The 14,786-nt window shown below is 27.0% G+C and overlaps 1 protein-coding gene across 50 annotated transcripts in view; it reads left to right on the top strand.

Moving 5' to 3' along the window:
• Positions 1 to 14,786, top strand: part of LOC121127702 (uncharacterized) — a 281,992-nt gene that overhangs the window by 252,460 nt on the left and 14,746 nt on the right. For 36 of the 50 annotated variants that reach the window (XM_040723133.2, XM_071893130.1, XM_071893146.1 and 33 more), the window contains 5 exons: positions 1,915 to 1,970; positions 4,234 to 4,325; positions 7,511 to 7,580; positions 7,654 to 7,873; positions 7,932 to 8,041. In XM_040723133.2, coding sequence (XP_040579067.1) covers positions 1,915 to 1,970; positions 4,234 to 4,325; positions 7,511 to 7,580; positions 7,654 to 7,873; positions 7,932 to 8,041 — 548 coding nt within the window. The remainder of the gene's footprint in view (positions 1 to 1,914; positions 1,971 to 4,233; positions 4,326 to 7,510; positions 7,581 to 7,653; positions 7,874 to 7,931; positions 8,042 to 14,786) is intronic. The other 14 variants (XM_071893152.1, XM_071893153.1, XM_071893145.1 and 11 more) reach the window with 1 other exon arrangement.

Genomic DNA, 14,786 nt, shown 5'->3' on the forward strand with positions numbered 1-14,786 from the left:
TTAAGTTAACAACTGGAATATGAATCATCAACAATACCAAGACATAAATATGAATTACTTTCAAGTTGAAGAAGTTTGTATTCTTATACCAATAACTGAAGTTAACATTTTCATGGAAGCAATAAAACCCGATTCAAATGTTTGTGTTAATATTGAACCCTATTATTGTTTCTTTTTTACTAGCCTTATCGAAACCATATAGTTATAACATTTTGAAAAGTGAGACCTTTATGGATCTTTGCATAATTACACTTTGCTAATATTTAATCCTATAAAGAAATTGTATCATATAGATATACAACTAGATTTACCCGTCATTGATCTGAGTTATTAGGCATTGATGAACATTGCTTTAATATGCTTTATTTTTTAATATGTTTTGTTGAGTTATACACGGTCGTAGCTACACTGTTATTTTTTGGATTGCTCAGTTTTAACACACTCAAAAATAAGTACATCTGGACATACAAGCTTTGATTAATTACTAAACATAAAATTATCTACCCTCTATTTGAGAAATTTAACTATTTGACATGATGATATATATTACTATTATACCATTAATTCAACTGCAAAAATCTTCAACGATTCGTGAGTCTTGGAGAGATACAAATTAAAACATAATTTTAAAAAAGTCGTGAAAGGAAGTATTTTTATAATTATAAGGTCTTACATCTAAGCATTGTGTAACTACGTGTGCTCATAAAACATGGAGAGTAAGACTAAAGATTTGTTTATTAGTATTTTTCTATTTTTTAAATCAAAATTTGCCTATTCTTCGATGCCTAAAAATTCTGGGTAATGCTGGATACTCCCAATAGTTACTTATTTAAATAGGATTATTCTATATATATATGTATATATAATATGATACAATTTTTGAAGGTGTCTTGCCCCCCTAAATAATGGCTAATGGTTATATGAAAATAAATAAATATGTAATATTAATATTCGAAAAAAAGAATAATGGATAAAATATTTGTATCTATTTATAGAAGTTGCTTTAAATAAGATTTATGAATACAAAATCATAATCGAAATCTGCAAAAATGAAATATTTTGTTTTTGTCAGCAGGCTAATAATATTTAAATTAAAGAAATATGGATTTGTTGCAGGAAAGACATGATCTACTCTAATCCAGACGAGAAACACTAACCATTTAATGCATTTTTGATATAGAAAGCTTCGATGGGATGCCATTATATATAAAAATCATAGTATTAAATATATGATTTTTCTATTAAAATTTAAATTGATCTATGAAGAGAATTGTATTTATTTATATATAAGAATGTAATTATTGCGTGAATCATTAGCGAATGCATTTATTTATAAGCATAAAAATCGATAATTTTTATCTTTTGTTAATAAGCAAGTGGAAGCAAGTTTTTGTTATGGTAAATGAAGTTGAATAAAATATAGTTGATTATTAACACAAAATTACTTTAAATGCAATAAGGTTATGTTAATGTTCCGAAGAGTAAACATATGCCACTTATTAAGAAAACAGTGAGAATAGGTTTACCAAAAGTGTGAAGTCTGTACGAAGTAACCAAAACAAGTAATTCTTTATAAATAAGAAACTGTAGACCTGCAACTCCTAAGTGTACTAAAGTTTATCAGGCTATATGAACATTTTGTTTTTGTAATCTGTAAAATAAAGTATGTTCAGGTATTCCATTATTTTGTGGAAAAAACTTTGTAGCTATTTGTATTTCTATTTTTTTAATCCTTCATTTTCTAAACTTTATTCATTTTTCTCAAGGCTAAATTAATTAAATGCGTATGACTGTTATCCTCTTTTTGATATGATATATACATATGTAAATTTGAGTCACACCACATTTTATAAATGTGATATAAACAAAATTTATGGATTTTTAAAATGTGTTTTCTACTCTTTTTTTCTTTAGGAAAGTTCTCATCCTCCTGCAGCGCCTTCTAGCAAATGGAATTCTACTGAAAACAGGTGTGTTACTTTCGATATAATAATAATTACTTTCCAAAAAAAAAAATATATATATTGAAACAATTTTTGCGTTTATGATTAGGATCTCAAGGGGGTTGTAATTTACTATTTCTGGCCCATTTAAAAATAACTTGCATATAAAGTACTTTTATTGATGTCACAGATAATATGAAAAATAAAAAACTTCGCGATTTTATGGGTATTAAAGATGGCACTTCTTTAATTCACCTTATTTTCAGTTATTAACAGCTTTCAAAAGACTGCTATGAAAGTTTTAGGGTAATATGTTCTTTAGTTTGTGAGTTATTCTTCTAAATTCGACACTACTTTTGTTATTTTCTAAATAATTGATCAAAAACTATTTTGTTTATTAATTTTACACTGCTTTTTGAAGGGAAAAATACAAATCTAGGAAATCAATGGCTTCAAAAGTGTTATGGGAACATAAAGCTAATAAAAAATAATAATATAAAAGAGAAAATTTTGAAGAAAAAGAAGCGTGTTTTATTTGTAACCTGGGACTTGTCAGCTCATGTCGTAGTTATAAAGCAAAGTGAATACATTTTCCCAAAAATATTGAAGAAAACTTTATATAATGGCCTTATAAATGAAAAAAACTAAATGTTTATATTTCATCCCAAAGAAAAATAGCGGTGTTTGAATAAAATAAAATTAATATCTACCAAATATTTTTATAAATTCAGGTTATTTGTTTTCTACCATATTTTTTATACCTTTCAAGGTACGAAAATATTTAGGGGTGATGAATGAAAAAAAATAGATATTTGCTGGATAAATGCTAATCAACTATTTTTCTAATTAAAAACAGACTTTTATTCTCATCAACTTTAGGGTTTAAGGACGTTATGTGAAAAACAATTATACTATGCACTGTATATTTTTTTTGTCGTTTAATTTATAAACACTGATAAGAAGAGACAATTTTTAAAGGTTTGATTATTTAGAAAATTTAATAATATGTAATTTGTTACCGGGTGTTTCGAAAAAATGATACACTTCCAATCTAATTTTATAAATACTTATAACTTTTTAATTTATTGATCGATTTTGTATTTATTTTTTAAAGGAAATCATAGACCTTCTACACTTACTTTTTTATTCAACGTATCCTCCTTCGGTTTCAAGAACGACATCTAATCAGCACTTTAAATGCTGAGGATGTACTCACTGCTCATGGCTCACCATTGATAGTTTTTTTTTCTTTTTTATGCCCTTGATGTTTTTGTAGCATCGTCTACAGGCTTTGTTCTGGATTTTCAGACGAAAAGCTTAAACCAATCGGTTCAGTTCTGGACTGCCACATTGTTTTTGGCCAAAAAGGTACATTCTTATCAAGTCACTACTGGGCATATTAGGAGGTTTTCATGGGGACTACCCTGTTACTGGATGCAATTTCCATCTATCTAATTAACCCATTGCAGGAATTATTATCTCAATTTGTCTTTATAATACTTACTATCAAGACCCTGACACATTGGAGAAACGCATTAGAAATATTTCATGGTTGGTTATGGCTATGAGGGCACTGACTGACTCATAGAAATTCATCTTTCTTCTGTTCCTTACTGGGTCTTCTTTTCATTACAAAGATAACTACTCGTACAGATGATGACTTGAGGGTTGTCAGTAGTCCTTTGCAACGTCACAAATGGGTAGCTTTTGAAGCTGGCTTCATAAATTGGCTCTCCAAATTTAAAAAAAAAAAACACTTACAAATTATCTTTTTAACCAATTTTAACACTGTGAAAGGCGCCACATACAACCTTGTTGTGTGTGTGCAAATTGACAAATTTTGGTTCGTAGCTTTTTTAGCATTCTAGTGTTGAATTTCGGATTCTTGTCGAATTCAGACTTTTAGTAAAGATATTTGCTGTCTTCAATAAGATTCAGTAACAAGAAAGTCGAAATCTGCTGGCGTTTGATCTCTTTTATTGTCATTAATTAAGTTATAAGAACATACTTTTTTTAAACTTTTTCTTTATATTTAATGTAACTTTTTTTTCTTCTAACAAATGGTATAAATCATTATACATTTTTCTTGTAAACAGTTTTGACCCTAAATTATGAAGGATAAATTATGAATTAATATACAATCATATCATTAAATAATGCAAAGGTGAAATTCTTAACCAAATATTAGATGGGCTGTGAATTAATGAAATATACTATAGAAATAATACGATCCTTTTAATTTACATTTAATGAAATGTTGAGTAGTAAAATATCTTTTTTATATTCATAGACATAAAGCCATGAAGGAATCATTATCAATGGGTCAGATACTGTCAACTGGCAATGCTTCAAATCAGCAGACAGCCTCTAATACCAAGTCTGGTAAGATACTTTTCAATCATATATAATATGTAACCATGTTAGTTTTAAACTGTATACTTCGATTTTATTGCCAGGGTAGTTATAAGTTCTGCTAAATATTAATAGTATATGTATTTTCTTCATTTTTTTATATAAAAAATTGAAAAAAAATTCTTAATGTTTCTTGATAGGCGAAAATTTAAAAAAATCACTCAAGGTAACCATAAAGGAAATGCGCCATTCTGCAAGCACAGATCAATAGTGAGGACTGAAAATCATAAATTTTTATTTCGAAGTGTACGGGACAATTTCAAAACATTTTGTTTTATTAGAAACTCGAGACTGGTTTGACTGAACCTAAATTAGAAGGTGTTAATTTATTAATATTACAAATTCAATTTGAGCTCAACTTTTTTAATGAACACATAACTTTGGATTATTTTGGTGGGTAAAAAATTAAAATCTTCTGCAAAAAAAAAAAAAAAAAAAAAATGTAGAGTATTTTTCCTCAAGTTATATAGGAGAGTATTTTTTTTTTTTTTTTCATTTTGAAGAAGAAAAAATATAGTTCAATAAACATCTTAAAATACTCAAACGATCAAAAGCACTATACTGGTCTCCCAATCTAACCAAATAAGGACTATTGCTCCAAATTATATTTTTTATTGAAAGTAGCTCAATTAATATAACTCAATGTTATGTGAAGTTTCAAAATCAAATGTACACATAATTGAACAACCAATCATGAATGTAACTGTTATGAAATAAGTTAAGAAATCTCAAACCTATTTCGTAGATAAATGATTCAATATCGCTGAATGGAATATTGAACTTCCACAAAATTACAAAAAATATTATTTTTAATTTACATTATGTAAATTTTGGAAAGTTGTAGATTTGTGCAGCTATGGATCAATTCATTTCTCATATGACGTCTAGATTAATTAAGAGTGAAGTTGTACATTTTACGCCGATAGGCGTTTAGAAATCTCCTTCCATTGTATAATACAATGAGTTCTGACTTATTCAGCCAGGACAGTTTTAATACATTTTTTATTTGGTTGCGCTCGGAACTAGCTTCATTTGAACATATAAAATTTAAAAATTTAATACAAAATACATACTTCTGCCTTCTAATGATTAAATTTATTAAACCCGTAGTAGATTTTCTTTTTAATTGTATTTGAACGTAATCTGTGGGAGTACAAAAAAAATATTTTTTTTTTTTCTTGTAAGTGGTGGATTATATTAAAAACCTCTTGAAATGCATTACTTTAACATCAAAAATCAGGCAGAAACAGGACATCTCTGTATTATTTTGGTAGCTGTTAAAACTGTTCTAATTCATGTTTTTTTCGTTGAAGAAATGAGTATAGCTCTGTTACTTGACTTCTAGAAATGTAATAGCACCTTTTAATTTGTAAAACAATAATACTTATTGAAGAAATTCTGATTACACCTTTTGAAATCTGCTTCCGATTATTTGTCAAGAGCTTTTGCATCGTTTTTTGTTTCATAAAAGAGGCCGTTGCCTTTTTGACAATGAAAGGGGGCCTTTTGATATTTATTTTAAAGATTAATTCCTTGTAATTTGAGACTGATATCCTCCACATATGAAACTTGATAAAGCTAGGATAGTACAATTATTTAAACGGTTTAGGAGGTGACATCAAAAATCTTTGCTATCTCATCTAGCAACAAATACTTGCAGCTAAATAAAGAACACTTATATCACTAAAAACTCCGATATTTAGTTTGACCTTTAAGAAATTATAAGGGATGACAATCTTCCAGAAATGTTAAGTAGGGAAACTCAGGGCCAGTAGCAAAACTTTTAATCTATTATTTAATTATCTTTAGCTTATTTGAATTAGACATGCCAAAAATTAACACATCATACAAAAGTATGTTTTTTATTGTTTAAGTCTATTTATAGATTATAACAATCAGTAATTTTCAAGTAAAAATTACTATATGAATACGTTCCATATAGTCCTGCTACCTTCTTTGCAACGTTTGCAAAAATTAAAATAATAAAGTTAGAGTTTGAGATTAAGACAGTAAGTAGAAATTATATTTTTTGAGTAATAAACAACTAGACCTTTTCACTTTTTGTTAGTAAACTAGGATATTATACACCCCGAAATTCATAAAAATGTTTTATAGTCCTTTGAATCCAGGAAGAAAATTTAAAAAAAAATTGCAACTGATCCATTTGTTCTGAGCGTTAAAATTTCTCAAATTTATGTTCTATGATGAAAATTGATAAAATTACATCATCAAATAACAAAATAATCAATAGCTCATTTGATTCAAGTTAAAACAAAAAAAAACAAAAAAAAGTCAACTACATTATTGCAAAAATAATACTTTTCCAATAAATTAATTTTACCTATGTAGTTTTGTGTCCGTCCACAGTTATTCGGCTTAGTCCATTCCAGTTTTATGACTGGTGATAAAGATTGTCGGTTTTTAGGAGAGTCAGCACGAGAACTGATTAAAAAAAGAATAAATAAAGTTGAGTGACGTCATGAAAGACCAAACTTTATAAGTTTTTAGGACTACTATGGAGGACCAAATTGGACTGCACCGGTCTTCAGTCCTAAATAAGAACCGTCACAACACTACTTTTATCAAATATTTCAATGAAAATTTGACAATAATTATTTATTTTTAGAACAATAACATGTAATACAAAAGTTATGGATTTTTTTTTTTTGGCTATTTTGATGTTCGAGAAAAATCGAGAAAAAAGAGCTAATGCAACAGGTTCCAGTCTCCTTCACACTCTTTCAGAAATTTTCAAACAATAAAATGAAGACAAACAATTATTAAAAGTGTAGTTTATCAATTTATGAACCAATTATATGAAAATTAATTTTTATATTTTTGTACATAAAAATTGATTGATATACTTTCGTAGAAAGTACAAGATCATATCTTATCAAGTCCAAAGTAATATTCTTTTTTATTTTGTTTCTTTAAACATCCTATCTTTTTTATCATCATAATCATTTTTTCACTAAGAAAAAAAGGTATATACCTTAAATTATTATCAACTAAAAAGTGTATTACTAGAAAGTGGAAAAGAAAATATCCTGGGGTAATTTTGTTAAACAGGTTTATGTAAGATTAGGATAAATGTACCATATATATATATATATATACATTTATGTACATATTTTTCATTATTTTTATATTTGAAGGCGAGGATTCTTTTAAAATCAATGGAGACATCAAAGAAAAATCATCTTCAGACATTGTTCCCAGAAGAAAGTAATCGACTATTTCAAATTCAAATAACATATATTAATTCTTAATGTTTTTATCATTATAAAATTTGGCTTAGTCGTGAATACAGATCTGAGTATCGTCAGTGCTTCCGACCATTCTCTCAGTATGAATATTTGGATGGGCGATTTATTCCTAGTCCAGGACCAAGTACTCCACCTTCTGACTCTGAAGTAGATCGTCCTAATTCACGAAAACAATCTAAACAAGCTGCTTTGCATGGAGAACCCTGGTATCGAGAGGTTGTGGAACTTAGAAAACAGGCTATGGACTATAAGGTGAGAGTTAATCTTTGTACATCTATTTTGTTAAAAGTATTTTTATATATCCATTAAGTGTCGAGGATGGGGTACGGATCCGAATAACAGCAAACGTGCAGAGTTGTATGAGCAAACCTGCAAACGTGAATCATTGTCAGCGTTATCCTTAGCAATTATCACTCCGAGGTAAATCGTTTACTTTTTAAATATTTTAAGTTTTTTATACAATATACGAAAACAGTTATGCAATTTCTTAATGAAAATATTTTTCATAAATGTAAGCTATTTTATAAATTGATTAATTATTCTTTGAAAGCCGTGTTGCATTTACTTTTAACATTTTAAAAGAATTTTTTTATAATTTAATACATTTTTGGTAACCATTGATTTTTTATATCAAATAAATTTTTAAATAATATATTCAAAGAGGAACAATTTTTCTCCCCCCACATGAATTACTTGAAAGATTTATAAAAGTTTCTTCAAAGTTATTTTTATTCATGAAAATCTAAAAATGAATAAAAAATGATATATTTTAAAATAAAAGCTGTTATACTACAAAAAAAACTTGAAGTTTGAAAAAGCAGAAGCAAGATATTAACCTTAAAACCTTGTTAGCATAGATTTATTACAACAATAAACCAGTAGTAAAACTACAGCTTTTCACTATAAAAGTGTTTTTAAATGTTGATTTTACAATTTTCTTACAAGTTTTTGAATTTCAATCATTTATTTATAAATCTTAAAAGTATAGTTCTGATTTGAATATAATTTTATATTAAATAAATTATGTTATCTTTAATTAAAAACACTGATATCAAAATATAATATAGGATTGATAAATGATATTTATTATAATTGTAAGATTTAATTAATATTGGTATGAAATAATTGAAAGGTCTTAATAGATTTTGGATAGATATTTCAACATCGTAAGATAAAAGCTATCCTATCCTATTTTCCACCACTTTTATCAGTAGTGTATCTCTTCTTAATCATTAATACTTTAGTACCTTGAATTTTAGGTAAAGATACTTTTGATGATATATCATGTATACAAGATAATGTTTGGGGAGGATTTAAATGATTATTTTGAATAAGGAGGTGTAGTAAATATGATCACAAAGGAACATTGTTTTCAACATTGGACCTAAATCAATACTGACAATATTTCGATCCTTTAGGTTCACAATCTATGTATGAACATCAGTGAACAATATAAATATTCAATAAATGTGGCCACTCATATACAAAAACATATAGTGATGGGTTCTTATATATACAATGATAATTTTTAAATTTCGGAAATACGTTTCATCAAAAGACGTTTTTTCATTACTAAAGTGTTTTATACATGCAATAATCTATCAAATATAAGCCATATACCAGATGTGCACAAAATACAACCTATCAAATATCTATATAAATTTGATTAGGGTGTAAGTTACACAAACCAAAATATATCTATAAGAATATAAGTATATATATATATAAATCCGCCCTTTAATATAAGTAATGCAGTTAGCAAAAATTCCGCTCAATCTACGGATGCCTCTAAGGGTTGTAGATAGCAGTGATAAATGATATTGCTTTTAATTATTATGTATTGAGGTTATAAAACAATTATTTACCAAAAATATTGATTTTTAGTGTTTTGTTAAAGATAAAACTGTTCAAGTTTCATATTTTCAATTAATTTTTTAACATGCAAATATTATTAGAAATACTTACGCAAAATTTATAATCTTATGTAAATAACATCTGAGACTAATTTTTTTGTGGGGCTAAAGACTAGTTTCTAATTTTTTACTATTTTCATCACTATAAATTAAGGAACTTATTTTTATAAAGAGTGACCGGTATTATATTCTACAAAAATACTAGTAAGTAGATGTCAGAAAACTACCTTCCAAGAGCTCGGAGTACTTTATTTATTTATTTAATGGGATAAGATTGCGAATCTACCGGCTCTAATCAAATATTTTTTTATAAGTACTAATACTAAATGAAAGCTGTATACATTAAAACAAACATAAATTCTTTTTTTTTAAATAAATTAATATAATAAATGGTTAACATTACAATATAAAAAAACTTTCATGTCTGGAGGTATTTTTCATACAAATGGGTTTTGTTCAATTTTGAAATAATTATATTTATAAAAAAATTATGAATGATAGATGAAAAAATACCATGGTTAACTGTTTTTTTTTTTCAATTGGTAGAGTTTTTTGCAAAATATGTTCTTACTAATATTCAATAGCAATTACTTTTTGAAAGTTCCTTTAAACCTTGTCCCTTTTTAAAAGTTAACAAGGTCACTTTACATAAAAATCTTCATAGTTTTCTTCTCTAATGGTTTTTTAACATAACACCTTCGTAGAATCTCAAATGCAACAATTTATTTTTGACAAACTGGACGCCCGACCTTTGTTGCATTAATTTGTACTATATTGATTTCAAATATTATTTTATCACATTATTTAAAATATTGAAATGTTTGTTGTGAAAAATGATTTTTTTTTTAAATAATTTGAGAGGATATAAACCTGTGTAATCACATTGAGTGAAACATATGTATATGTGTGTATAATATACACTGTATATACATATGCTAAAAAGATTAATAAGTCCTTAATATATGCAAATTTAATTTATTATGTTATGACAGATGGCAAAAATAAATTTAGCAGTATTAAAAAATACTTTTCACATTAAAAATATATGTGTACATTTATATATATAAAATAACTTTAAAATTCCTATTATTGGATTATGTTTCCCTCAATATATATATACATAGGGCGTTCGACATTAATTTATGGCATTTTTTTTCTTTAATAATTTATATGATTATTCTAAATATTATGTGAAAAAAGGCGTAGAATCAATTTGAATCAGAAAAAATTACATAAAATATAAATAAATCATGTAATTTTATAGATATTTCCGTAGTGTCAGTTTTTACTTTCTGAAAAGAAAAAAATGGAATATTAAAATTTGTTAATCAATATGCATTTTTATTTTTGATGGGCTATTTCAAATCTAAACATATTTTGGATAAATGACCATGCACAATCAAAGTAATTCTATTAAAAATATTCGACATAGTTTTTTTAGATTAAATTAAATAATTAAATATGCAATTAGTGGTATTTATTGTCTTTTATATTTATATCGTAGAAAGAAATCCATTTTAAGCAAAAATCAATTATCAAGTTATAAAAATATAAATTTTTGTTTATTTTAGCATTCAAATTGTACTTTCTATCATATATCTGCAAATTAATGGGAGATAATCATCTTATTAGTCTTTTTGTTCAAAATATTCCCTTTCTAAAAAAGTAAGGATTAATTTAATATTTGTTTTAACATATCAATAAAATAAATTTTTAACTCCCTTGTGCACCAGATGTTTTTGGACCCTCAATTTCACAAAGATAATTTGACTTAAAAATTATATATATGATTGAATTATCCCTAATATAAAAGGCTATTTTATATTTTATGAATCTTTCCAGATTACAAATCAATTGTAATACTCAAAAGGCCCCATTAATTTTCTGGCAACCATATTAAAAATTTTAAAATAAATAATTTTATTTATAACCAAGCAAAGAAAAGGGTCCAGTCTTCTTATAAGTAACGGTAAGAAGAATTATTCTGCCGTGTAAAAATGGAAATTTTTCCATTTTTATCAATTTAAAAAGTGACATGTTTTTTTAGTTAAACAAAGTGTACGCTTAAATTGATCTAAAATCATAAATTTTTCACTAATAATTGAAGCAACGCCCGTTATATTATATATACATAGAGTTGTTGAAAAAAGGATATTTGGCAGAAAATAACAAATAAAAATCTTATTGGTTTATTTATCCTGAAAAACATTTTTTTTTTAAATGCATTACATGTGACATGTATTTATTATTTACCTAACGGTAAATCTATTCTACATATTTAAAAGAAAATGAGTGATATCTTGAAAAAAACGAAATAAATGTTTTTCTCTCAGCCTTTTCTTGATTTATGAAAGCTTTTTTTACAGTTCCTTTAATTTACCATGGTTGAAGGTTATATGTATTTCTACGGAATGAAAAATTATTTATCTAAATGTTTTTTCTTTTTCCAACATTATTTTTCTCCAATTTACATACATACATACATACTTGTGTAAGGTAAATGAACTATGAATGTCAATTGATACTCTTTCCTAAACATATAGTTAGAAAGAGAGAAAAGGTTTATATAGGTCAAGGGCCATTTATGAAATACTACATATAAAGAAAAATAATTTTTGCATGATCAATAAATCAATGAAAAGATAAGTATAAATGAAAAGATATTAAATAAGTAAATTGGGGCAAGGATTGGGCGTGTAAAAGAGATAGAGAGAGATGAGAGGAAGAAATATTAGCAAGTTAATTTTCATCTCTAAATAATGGCGTTTTTAGATGCTTGTTCAATTAATTTTTATACAGCGTGCGTTAGTAAATTCTAGAAGAAACACTTAGTTAAGTCCATGGCCTCGTGGTGGTGGAAAAAATCTTTATTAATGTAATTACTTATTACATCTTCAACATTCATTTATCAAAATATCAAACTTCTACCGACAATTATGGGCTCAAATCTGGCCGTGAATAGTAATACAACATGTAAGCCCATTGCTCCTCAACAGCAGCTTTAAGGGAGCTTATAGATGAATGGGGATTGATACTGGCTCTATTTTCCACATAGGCACAGATTCCATAATCTTGGGGAGCACAGTCAGAAGATAATGGCCTATTCATGACCCGTTTTCCTTATTTAGTCTGCTTATTTTGGCCGACTCAGAAAGTAGTTGACGTTTCCTTCTGATACATGAAGGCATCCTAAGTTCCCTCAACACTCTGTGTACTGTGCCCTCAGTGACACTCAACTTCCCTGAAACTTTTTATATTGATCTTGTTGCGCTATCCTCGATGGCGTCCCCTAATTACACTAAATACTCTTCAGTTCTTACTTTGTTCTGCTCTCTACTCCCCAGCTTCATCTCCAGCCTTTCTCGTTCTTTTTTTTCTTTTTTTGTAACTCGGTACAACTACTTTTCCACACATTATTTTATGACAACATTTATTGTAATTTTAGCATATATTGAATATATTATTATGCAATATTACAGTTAAATCCTTAGGCAAGTTTTTTCTTGTGCATTTAAATTGATATACAAGAAATTGTACCTTTGTAGAACTGTAATTGATTTCCTCTTGAAATGAAAAATCTTAAAGCTCAAGAATGAATGTAAACTGAAATATATATATATTACTTGGTCCATTATACTAATATATGACTACACTTGAACAAAATATGTTTGGTTGTGTCCAGCTATAGTTTATAGTTCTTCCAATGTTCTACTTTATAAACCACCCAAGTTTTATATTGCAACAAGCTTAAGAAATAAGGCAAAACCTTTTTTAATCTAATTGCTAAGATTCCATTATAGATCTTATATTACATGTTAAGCATGGTTAAATTCTGAAGGTTCTCTATTGATTTTCGATTTTTATCCTTCTTCGGTATAAGAATTGGGTTTCGTATTGAAAGGTGTCCTTCGAAAAAATCGTTAGAACTACCTTCCTTGTAAACTTCTTCTAACAATGGAGAAATCTTAGTATATTTTTTATAATAAAATTTTTTTAAATTTATTATATGACATAATGAATTATCATATTTCTTCACCAGCTATTTTTTCTTCTAACGACTTCTTTAAAGACTCATTCATTTTTGTTATATTAAATATGCATGACTTTTCATAATATTTCATGCTGTCTCTGCACGTATACATTTCTTGTTAGTATTAAGTAACAATTTTGGTCACTTTCCTTAGGTTTGTCTCCATTCTGCCATTGACATCCAGAAGTTGAGCCTATATTTAATTAAATGCCCTTGAGAATTACAACAAGAAGAACTTGATGTATTTCAAAATTCATAACTGAAATCTCTCTTAACTTTACAAGGTTATCATACCACATTTTCCTTTCCACATTCAATCTAACACATAATTTAATATACTCTCTTCTAGAGCAGTCTATAAATAATTTGAATATACAATGTGACGGAGATTTTATCCTATTCATGCTTAATTTTTAAAGAATGTCTTTGATAATAAATTCAATTTTCGAGTAAGTGGTTTCATAACTTAGTAAGCTTGTATTCAAGTTCCATTAATTCTTGGAATTATATTATTGGAAATAAATCCTAAGGTACAAAGAAATAGTCAAGCCTTCTCTCACTACATAATCTCCACTTTAAAAAAAAAGAAATGGTCTGGTATTTTGTTAAACTTTTTGGCCTAATCTTCCAAGTTTCTTCTACTTAATATATTTTTAAATTATTTGTTTGCATTCTTATCGTTAGTATTAAAATCATTTAATGTATCCCTTTCCTGATCTAGAGCCCGATTAAATTTTCCTATTACTATAACATTTTCAATATTTTGAAGACCCTCTTACAAAAACATAGAATCAATGAGCCTATTAAATGACAGATCATCTTTATTATGCCCATAAATTAATAAAATTTTAATATTTCTACCCATCAAATTTATTGATAGCACAGAGTAGTTACTGCCCACTTACTTGGACCATCTCGTAGGCTTTAATTCCCTTTTAATCATTTAGAAAAATTCGCCTTGAAGGATTTTTAGCCACTTTTTTAATTGCAGAGACCAGTAGAACATCATAGCCATCGGGAGAATACAATAAATCTGTACTAAACAACAAGAGATGGTCAATTGTCTTTAAAACATTACCAAGCAATTATTCGTTAGATTTTTGTAGATAATTTAAGTTATCTACCGTTAACGTGAATGATTACTTGAAGTTTTTTGTTTAATCTAATTTTTATTCTCAATTTTTTAGAATTTGTTAGAATTGTAAAGAATCTCCTTTTCCCC

The sequence above is a fragment of the Lepeophtheirus salmonis genome, chromosome 13, assembly GCF_016086655.4.
Source record: "Lepeophtheirus salmonis chromosome 13, UVic_Lsal_1.4, whole genome shotgun sequence".
NCBI lineage: Eukaryota > Metazoa > Arthropoda > Copepoda > Siphonostomatoida > Caligidae > Lepeophtheirus > Lepeophtheirus salmonis.